Raw genomic sequence first — 10,597 nt, forward strand, 5'->3', positions numbered from 1 at the left:
CGTGGCGTGTCATAGCGTGGCATGGCGTGTCATAGCGTGGCATGGCGTGTCATAGCGTGTCATGTTGTGGCGTGTCATAGCGTGTCGTGTTGTGGCGTGTCATAGCGTGTCGTGTCATGGCGTGTCGTGTTGTGGCGTGTCATAGCGTGTCGTGTCATGGCGTGTCGTGTTGTGGCGTGTCATAGCGTGTCGTGGCGTGTCGTGTTGTGGCGTGTCATAGCATGATGTGTCACGGCGTGTCGCGGCGTGGAGTGACGAGTCATGGCGTGTGGCGGCGTGGAACCCCAGACCTCTCTGTAGTGGCTCATGAACATCTTGCGGCGGACGACCTCCACCACGGCCAGGCAGTACATCTGCGGCACGGTGCTGAGCGCCTCCACCACCCTCACCCGGTCCAGCAGCTCCGTCAGGAGGCGCAGCAGAGCCTGCAGCTTCTCCCCGTCCTGGTCTGCGTGCAGCATGACGTAGCAGCACCACCTGCAGGGCAAAGACGGGCAGTGACGGTGAGGGCGGTGCAGTGAGGGTGGTGCAGACCCCCTCCAGGTGGTCTTGGGTCTGGAGAACCCAAAGGGTTCATGATGAAAACATCAACAGTCTCTGTGGCGATTCGGACCGAAACTAAAACGACGACTGAAACGTTTATATTGTCAAAAGTGAAACTTTGTTGCTGCAACTGTCCTCAAGAGTTCAAATCATAGAACCAATGTGTCCCTCATGAAGGAACGTTAAGTTAAAACCTCTCCACGTTCCACCATGTGTCTGTCTGACCGGGTTCCTCGTCCCGGTTCTACTGGACACAGAAGGTAGAAGACTTACAGAAAGGTGGCGCCATTTTTCTGGCCGTCTTTTTTGAAGATTGACCGTCGAAATGACGAGGTACCAGATAACCAAGGTACCGGATACCAAGGTACCAGATAACCAAGGTACCAGATAACCAAGGTACCGGATACCAAGGTACCAGATAACCAAGGTACCATATAACCAAGGTACCGGATACCAAGGTACCAGATAACCAAGGTACCGGATACCAAGGTACCAGATAACCAAGGTACCAGATAACCAAGGTACCATATAACCAAGGTACCGGATACCAAGGTACCAGATAACCAAGGTACCGGATAACCAAGGTACCGGATAACCAAGGTACCAGATAACCAAGGTACCAGATAACCAAGGTACCGTATAACCGAGGTACCAGATAACCGAGGTATCGTATAACCGAGGTATCGTATAACCGAGGTATCGTATAACCAAGGTACCAGATAACCAAGGTACCGGATAACCAAGGTACCGGATAACCAAGGTACCGGATAACCAAGGTACCGGATAACCAAGGTACCCGATAACCAAGGTACCCGATAACCAAGGTACCAGATAACCAAGGTACCAGATAACCAAGGTACCGGATAACCAAGGTACCAGATAACCAAGGTACCGGATACCAAGGTACCAGATAACCAAGGTACCAGATAACCAAGGTACCAGATAACCAAGGTACCAGATAACCAAGGTACCAGATAACCAAGGTACCGGATACCAAGGTACCAGATAACCAAGGTACCAGATAACCAAGGTACCATATAACCGAGGTACTATATAACCAAGGTATCAGATAACCAAGGTACCCGATAACCAAGGTACCGTATAACCGTGGTTGGGACTGTGGCGGCGGTACTGGGAGTACTGCAGTACTGCAGTACTGCAGTACGGTAACTTACTTGAGGCGGACCTGCAGGTTGTTGGCCAGCTCCTGCTTGGCCGTAGTACATTTCTTCTTGATGTCCAGAAGCTTCCGGTGGTTGTTGAGCATAATCATCAGCTGGTTGGTGTGACTGAGACAAAGGTCAGGGAGGACGGACGTGTCCTTCAGGTTCTCCGCTCGCTTCTGATTGGCCACAAAGCCCTACACACACACACACACACACACAGGTTGAGGGTGGAGCCGTTGCTCCCACGGTGAGGGTGTAGCTCCGCCCCCTCCACCCACCTGGGCGAGCTCCTTCTGCTCGTTGACCAGCTTCTTGCAGCTGGCGATCATCTGGTCCAGGGCGTACAGCCGGTCCTCCAGGCCCTTGATGGCCTTCATGTTCTGGTTGTCCAGTTTGGACACTGTGTCTCTGCAGTCGGCCAGGAAGGGCTGGATGGTCCTGGGGTCCAGCTGCAACACAGGCAGGGAGTTCACCCTCTCACCCTCTCACTGTCCTCACACTCACCCTGTCCTCACCCTCTCACTGTCCTCACCCTCTCACACTCTCACTGTCCTCACCCTCTCACTGTCCTCACACTCTCACCCTCTCACTGTCCTCACCCTCTCACACTCTCACTGTCCTCACCCTCCTCACCCTCTCACACTCTCACTGTCCTCACCCTCTCACTGTCCTCACCCTCTCACACTCTCACTGTCCTCACCCTCACCCTGTCCTCACCCTCTCACTGTCCTCACCCTCTCACTGTCCTCACCCTCTCACACTCTCACTGTCCTCACCCTCTCACTGTCCTCACACTCTCACCCTCTCACTGTCCTCACCCTCTCACCCTCTCACACTCTCACTGTCCTCACCCTCCTCACCCTCTCACACTCTCACTGTCCTCACACTCTCACTGTCCTCACACTCTCACCCTCTCACTGTCCTCACCCTCTCACCCTCTCACACTCTCACTGTCCTCACCCTCCTCACCCTCTCACACTCTCACTGTCCTCACCCTCTCACACTCTCACTGTCCTCACCCTCTCACTGTCCTCACCCTCTCACACTCTCACTGTCCTCACCCTCTCACACTCTCACTGTCCTCACCCTCCTCACCCTCTCACACTCTCACTGTCCTCACCCTCTCACTGTCCTCACCCTCTCACTGTCCTCACCCTCTCACACTCTCACTGTCCTCACCCTCCTCACCCTCTCACACTCTCACTGTCCTCACCCTCTCACTGTCCTCACCCTCTCACTGTCCTCACCCTCTCATCCTCACCCTCTTATCCTCACCCTCTCACTGTCCTCACCCTCTCACTGTCCTCACCCTCTCATCCTCACCCTCTTATCCTCACCCTCTCACTGTCCTCACCCTCTCACCCTCTCACTGTCCTCACCCTCTCATCCTCACCCTCTCACTGTCCTCACCCTCTCACTCTCCTCATCCTCTCACTCTCACCTCTCGCTCCCCTCACCCGCTCACTCTCTCCTCATCCTCTCACTGTCCTCACCCTCTCACTCTCACCCTCTCATCCTCTCACCCTCTCCTCACCCTCCCCTCACCCTCTCACTCTCCTCACCCTCTCACTGTCCTCACCCTCTCACTCTCCTCACCCTCCCCCTCACCCTCCTCACCCTCTCTCCTCACCCTGTCCTCATCCTCTCACTCGCCTCATCCTCTCACCCTCTCACTCTGTTCTCACCCTGTCCTCATCCTCTCACTCTCCTCACCCTCTCACTCTCCTTGCAGATGTTCTCTAGTCAAAGCACGGCCCTGTGAGAACAGGTTGCATCTTCAGATGGATGGTTCATAATACTGTGTTGGTTCTGCTGAGTCATGGTGAAGGTGTTTGACTATTGGTTCTGCTGAGTCATGGTGAAGGCGTTTGACACTGTTGGTTCTGCTGAGTCATGGTGAAGGCATTTGACACTGTTGGTTCTGCTGAGTCATGGTGAAACCTCCTCACCCTGTTGATGGAGTCAAAGCACTTGCGGACCACGGACTCCACGTCGTTGGGTCGGTCCTGAACGTTGATCCAGTCCAGCAGAGTCACGTTGAAGGCCGCCAGGTTGGTCTGCTCGGCGGCGTCCTCGTCCAGCAGCGCCGCCCTCAGGCCGCCGCTGTCCGTCATGTCCCCGGCCTCCCGCCGGGGGACGCAGGAGGCCTCGGCGGCGCCGAGCACCGAGTGGGTGGACTTGTCCTCCTCCGTCCCTTGGGTGGAGTTCGACCTCTCCAGGCTCTCCCTGTAGCTGTGGCGGGTCAAACACTCCAGCAGGGGGATCCTCGCCATGACGGACACCGACGTGCCCAACCTGCAACCACGGCACGCTCAGTGGGCGGCGACCACGGCACGCCACCACGGCACGCTCAGTGGGCGGCGACCACGGCACGCCACCACGGCACGCCCAGCCAACCAGCCCCACATAAACATATAATATGTATAATATAATAATAACATGGTAAATGTGTGTTTTTTAGATTTAGATTTTTATCATGTTGGTCAATAACAAATCGAAGTGTGCATCTGGCAACGCTTTGTTTCGAGGGGTGAATAGCCCTTCGCCTCACCCCTCCGCCTTCGCGCACTAGTGAAATGGGACACCCCTCAGACTCTCGTGAACACGCAATTCAAAGGGGAAGGGGTAAGGGTAAGGGAAAGGGAAAGGGAAAGGGAAAGGGTCAGGGTCAGGGTCAGGGTCAGGGTCAGGGTAAGGGGTAAGGGGTAAGGGGTAAGGGGTAAGGGGAAGGGGTAAGGGGTAAGGGGTAAGGGGTAAGGGGTAAGGGGTAAGGGGTAAGGGGTAAGGGGTAAGGGTAAGGGGAAGGGGGAAGGGGAAGGGGGAAGGGGGAAGGGGAAGGGGTAAGGGGAAGGGGTAAGGGGAAGGGGTAGAATTGGGATTGGCCCCAAGTGACGTTTGCCGAAAAAAACGTCAAAATATGGCCAAAGAACCAGGAGACGGTCCGGGCAGGAGGACGGAGGACGGAGGACGGGGGACGTGGGTCCTTCATGTCCAGGCCTGGATAATAATAATAACAGTAATAATGGTAAAACATCGGCAGTTCGTGCGCCACCGCTGCGGCTGCTCCGCCCCCTGGTTTGACCGCTACACGCTAGCGTCGGCCTCGCTAGCTTGCGGCCCGCCCCTCTTAACGCGTGAGCGTCGCGCCCGCGGCCCCGGCGCCGACTCACCTGCTGAGCTTGACCTTGATGTCGTCCAGGTCGCTCTGGTAGCCGCCGTACGCCGTGTTGAACTTGAGCAGCAGCTTCTGGTAGGACAGCGTACAGTCGTCCAGGTTGGCCATGATGGCCGCCCAGCCCTGGTGCTGCAGGTGCTCGTCGTGGACCAGGCGCTCGCAGAACGAGCACAGCTTGTTGGCCACCTCGAACATCTCCTGCACACGCACACGCACACACAAGCACGCGCACACACACACACACACACACACACACACACACACACGCGTACGCACACACACACACACACACACACACACACACACACACAAGCACGCACACAAGCATGCACGCACGCACGGACACACACACGCACGCGCACACACACACAAGCACGCATGCACACGCACACGCGCACACACACACACACACACGCACACAGATATACACACACACGCGCACACGCACACGCACACAGATATACACACACACACACACACACACACATATATACACACACGCACACAGATATACACACACACACACACACACACACACAGATATACACACACACACACACACACATATATACACACACACACACACACACACAGATATACACACACACACACACACACACGCATGCACACACATACGCACACACATACGCACACGCACATGCACACACACACAGATGTACACACACGCACACACACACACACACACGCACACACACATACACACACGCACAGACACACACGCCTGTAAAATATCTACGCATTCAGAACCGCTGACACAGTGTAATCTGATTACTAAGCCTGGCCCAGATGAGTCCAGGACCTCCAGGACCCCCAGGACCCCCAGAGCCTCCAGGACCTCCAGGACCCCCAGGACCTCCAGAGCCTCCAGGACCCCCAGGACCCCCGGGACCCCCGGGACCCCCAGGACCCCCAGGACCTACCAGTGCCAGCTGAGTGCGGGACGCCACGGTGTGGAAGACGGCCGGCATCAGCAGACTCTCCTCCACCTTCACCTGGATCTCACTCTCCATGGAGAAGGTGGTCTTAGGGATGGTGGGGTCGCGGTCACTCAGGATCATCTCCTTGTTGAACAGGAAGATGGGGTTGGTCTCCTGGGGGGGGGGGGGGGGGGGGAGCAGAGGGAGGGGGGTGAGTGAGTTCACTCACTCACTCACACTCACACACACACACACACACACACACACACACACACACACACACACACTCAGGACTCACGGTTCCGGCGCTGTAGCTACACACACACACACACACACACACACACACACACACACACACACACACACACACACACACACACACACACACACACACACACACACACACACACACACACACACACACACACACACACACACACACTCAGGACTCACGGTTCCGGCGCTGTAGCTACACACACACACACACACACACACACACACACACACACACACACACACTCAGGACTCACGGTTCCGGCGCTGTAGCTACACACACACACACACACACACACACACACACACTCAGGACTCACGGTTCCGGCGCTGTAGCCACACACACACACACACACACACACACACACACACACACACACACACACACACACACTCAGGACTCACGGTTCCGGCGCTGTAGCCACACACACACACACACACACACACACACACACACACACACACACACACACACACACACACACACACACACACACACACACACACACACACACACACACACACACACACACACACTCAGGACTCACGGTTCCGGCGCTGTAGCTACACACACACACACACACACACACACACACACACACACACACACACACACACACTCAGGACTCACGGTTCCGGCGCTGTAGCTACACACACACACACACACACACACACACACACACACACACACACACACACACACACACACACACACACACACACACACTCAGGACTCACGGTTCCGGCGCTGTAGCCACACACACACACACACACACACACACACACACACACACACACACACACACACACACTCAGGACTCACGGTTCCGGCGCTGTAGCCACACACACACACACACACACACACACACACACACACACACACACACACACACACACACACACACACACACACACACACACACACACACACACACACACACACACACACACACACACACACACACACACACACACACACACACACTCAGGACTCACGGTTCCGGCGCTGTAGCTACACACACACACACACACACACACACACACACACACACACACTCAGGACTCACGGTTCCGGCGCTGTAGCTACACACACACACACACACACACACACACACACACACACACACACACACACACACACACACACACACACACACACACACACACACACACACACACACACACTCAGGACTCACGGTTCCGGCGCTGTAGCCACACACACACACACACACACACACACACACACACACACACACACACACACACACACACACACACACACACACACACACACACACACTCAGGACTCACGGTTCCGGCGCTGTAGCTACACACACACACACACACACACACACACACACACACACACACACACACACACACACACACACACACACACTCAGGACTCACGGTTCCGGCGCTGTAGCCACACACACACACACACACACACACACACACACACACACTCAGGACTCACGGTTCCGGCGCTGTAGCCACACACACACACACACACACACACACACACACACACACACACACACAGGACTCACGGTTCCGGCGCTGTAGCCACACACACACACACACACACACACACACACACACACACTCAGGACTCACGGTTCCGGCGCTGTAGCCACACACACACACACACACACACACACACACACACACACACACACACACACACACACACACACACACACACACACACACACACACACACACACACACACACACACACACACACACACACACACACACACACACACTCAGGACTCACGGTTCCGGCGCTGTAGCCACACACACACACACACACACACACACACACACACACACACACACACACACACACACACACACACACACACACACACACACACACACACACACACACACACACACACACACACACACACACACACACACACACACACACACACACACTCAGGACTCACGGTTCCGGCGCTGTAGCTACACACTCTCCGGTCAGCTGACATGCACTCGCCTCCATTGACCACCAGGACCTGGTGCTGGACCGACACCTTGTACTTGGCCTGGATGGCATGTTTCAGCTCCAGCACCCTGACACACACACACACACACAGGTTAGCGTGTTAGCATGTTAGCGTGTGTGTGTGTGTGTGTGGCTGAGGACTCTTACGTCTGGACGGCGAGGTCGGTGTCAAAGGTCAGCGAGCTGCCGTTGTTCACCTGGAACACGTACAGCTTCATGTTGATCTGCACTGCTTCACCTGCTCTGGGTCATCCAGTCGCCCGTCTCCTGCAACAACAACAACAACAACATCAACAACAACAACAATAACAACACACAGGTCAGAGGCCTGAGGACGAAGGATGTTCTTGTTCTGTTCGGTTCCACGAGGGTTGATGTGGAACAATCAGCTGAATGGTGATGCTCACAGACACAACTCCTCCTGTCGTCATGGCGATGAGTCAACACCCCAACAGGAAACAGTCACCGGAGGAAACTCCGCCTCCAAACCAGTGGAGGTCAAAGGTGAAGTAGAAGAAGAGTGAGGAGGTTCTGCTGGAACCAAGTTTCTATTGTCCATCAATGAATGTTTCTCACCAAGTCAGCATTAACTAACCGGTTAGTATTAACCAGTCACCATTAACCAGTCAGCACTAACCGGTCAGCATTGACCAGTCAGTATTGACCAGTCAGTATTAACCGGTCAGCATTGACCAGTCAGTATTGACCAGTCAGTATTAACCGGTTAGTATTAACCAGTCAGCATCAACCAGTCAGCATTAACCGGTTAGTATTAACCAGTCAGCATCAACCACTCAGCATTAACCAGTCAGCATTAACTGGTTTGTATTAACCAGTCAGCATTAACCAGTCAGCACTAACCGGTCAGCATTAACCGGTTAGTATTAACCAGTCAGCATTAACCAGTCAGCATTAACCAGTCAGCATTAACCAGTCAGTATTAACCATTCAGCATTAACCAGTCAGCATTAACCAGTCAGCATTAACCAGTCAGCATTAACTAACCAGTCAGCATTAACTAACCAGTCAGCACTAACCAGTCAGTATTAACCAGTCATGGTGTGTTAATCAGTCATTTAGGCCCCAGACTAACGGTCAGGAAGAACAACACACATCTACTGGAACTGTCGTTTCTCTCTCTCTCACACACACACACACACACACACACACACAATGTGTCTCCTGTATGACTACGCGTCCTGAGACAATGTCCTTCTGTCTGTCTCTCTGTGTCCCACTGTCTCTGGGCTCCTGTCAACACATTTCCTCTGTGTGTCATAACCTGGTTATCATCAGGTTAGGAGCTGGTTATCAGCAAGTCAACGGCTGGTTATCATCAGGTTAACAGCTGGTTATCAGGAGGTCAAAAGCTGGTTATCAGCAGGTTAACAGCAGGCTATCAGCAAATCAACTGCTGGTTCTCAGCAGGTTAAAGCAGGTTATCAGCAAGTCAGCAGCTGGTGATCGGCAGGTAATCAGCATAACAGCTGGTTCTCGGCAGGTCAACAGCTGGTCATCAGCAGGTCAAGAGCTGGTCATCAGCAGGTCATCAGCTGGTCATCAGCAGGTCAAGAGCTGGTCATCAGCAGGTCATCAGCTGGTTATCGGCAGGTCAACAGCTGGCTAACTGCGGTAAGTCGTGGCTCTCCACGTCCCGGTGAGCTTCACCTGGGAAGCGGCCACAGACTACCGTGACGGCGGGGCAGCGGGCCCCCGCCGGGCCCCCGGACGGAGCGGAGGCCTCGGCCCGGCAGAGAGCCGTGGCGGCGGGGCGGCGGGCCTCCGCCGGGCCCCCGGACGGAGCGGAGGCCTCGGCCCGGCCCGACTGCTAACGGCTAACAGGTCCGTGACAACCCGCAGACGTCGCGCTGACAAAACCGAACGAAGCCCCTCGGACCACCGCCACCCACCCCGCGGAGCCCACCCCCGCGTCTCACCTGGGTCCTCCGCCGCACGTCGGCGCTCCGCCGCGGGCCTCCGGGGCTAACTCCTCCCGGGCTAGCTCCTCCCGGGCTAGCTCCTCCGGGGCTAGCTCCTCCGCGGTAGCGGGCGCATCGGGCGTTTAGCCGCAGAGCTAACGCGAGCCGCGGCGCTAAACCACGGCGGGTGAACCGAGCAGCATGACTCGTGGCGGGGCCGGGGGCATCGTCCTGGAGGGGGGGGCAGAGGAGTGTGTGGAGGAGCCGGGGGAGGGGGTGACACTGTGGGGCAGAGGCAGCGTCACTTTACCGGGAGCTCGCGGAGCCGCCTGCTAACGGAGCTAGCTGCTACCTGCTCAGACGCTCCGCTGGTTTGTTGTTGTCATCTGTCGGTGGGCGAGTCGTGGACGAGTCGAGTTTCTGGACTGAGTCACGGCGAGTCGGTTCGTCGCTGACGTGTTGTTGTCCAGCCCGCGGTCACTGCATTATTATTTCACTTCATTAACCTACAGCACAGTTCATTAACTTGTCCCACACTTTACCAGCCGGTTAAAGTTCCCTACAGTTTA

At 55.4% G+C, this 10,597-nt stretch overlaps 1 protein-coding gene across 1 annotated transcript in view; it reads right to left on the reverse strand.

The window, feature by feature from the left end:
• Nucleotides 1-10,378, reverse strand: part of rb1cc1 (RB1-inducible coiled-coil 1) — a 24,504-nt gene extending 14,126 nt beyond the window's left edge. The window contains exons 1-9 of the mRNA XM_080521921.1: nt 10,047-10,378; nt 8,257-8,376; nt 8,051-8,177; nt 5,826-5,996; nt 4,880-5,082; nt 3,659-4,004; nt 1,988-2,158; nt 1,719-1,903; nt 291-477 (exon numbers count right to left, since the gene is read on the reverse strand). Coding sequence (XP_080378047.1) covers nt 291-477; nt 1,719-1,903; nt 1,988-2,158; nt 3,659-4,004; nt 4,880-5,082; nt 5,826-5,996; nt 8,051-8,177; nt 8,257-8,327 — 1,461 coding nt within the window. The 5' untranslated portion in view covers nt 8,328-8,376; nt 10,047-10,378. The remainder of the gene's footprint in view (nt 1-290; nt 478-1,718; nt 1,904-1,987; nt 2,159-3,658; nt 4,005-4,879; nt 5,083-5,825; nt 5,997-8,050; nt 8,178-8,256; nt 8,377-10,046) is intronic.
• Between the last annotated feature and the right edge of the window lie 219 nt (nt 10,379-10,597).

The sequence above is a fragment of the Blennius ocellaris genome (genome assembly GCF_963422515.1).
Source record: "Blennius ocellaris genome assembly, contig: SCAFFOLD_184, whole genome shotgun sequence".
Lineage (NCBI taxonomy): Eukaryota > Metazoa > Chordata > Actinopteri > Blenniiformes > Blenniidae > Blennius > Blennius ocellaris.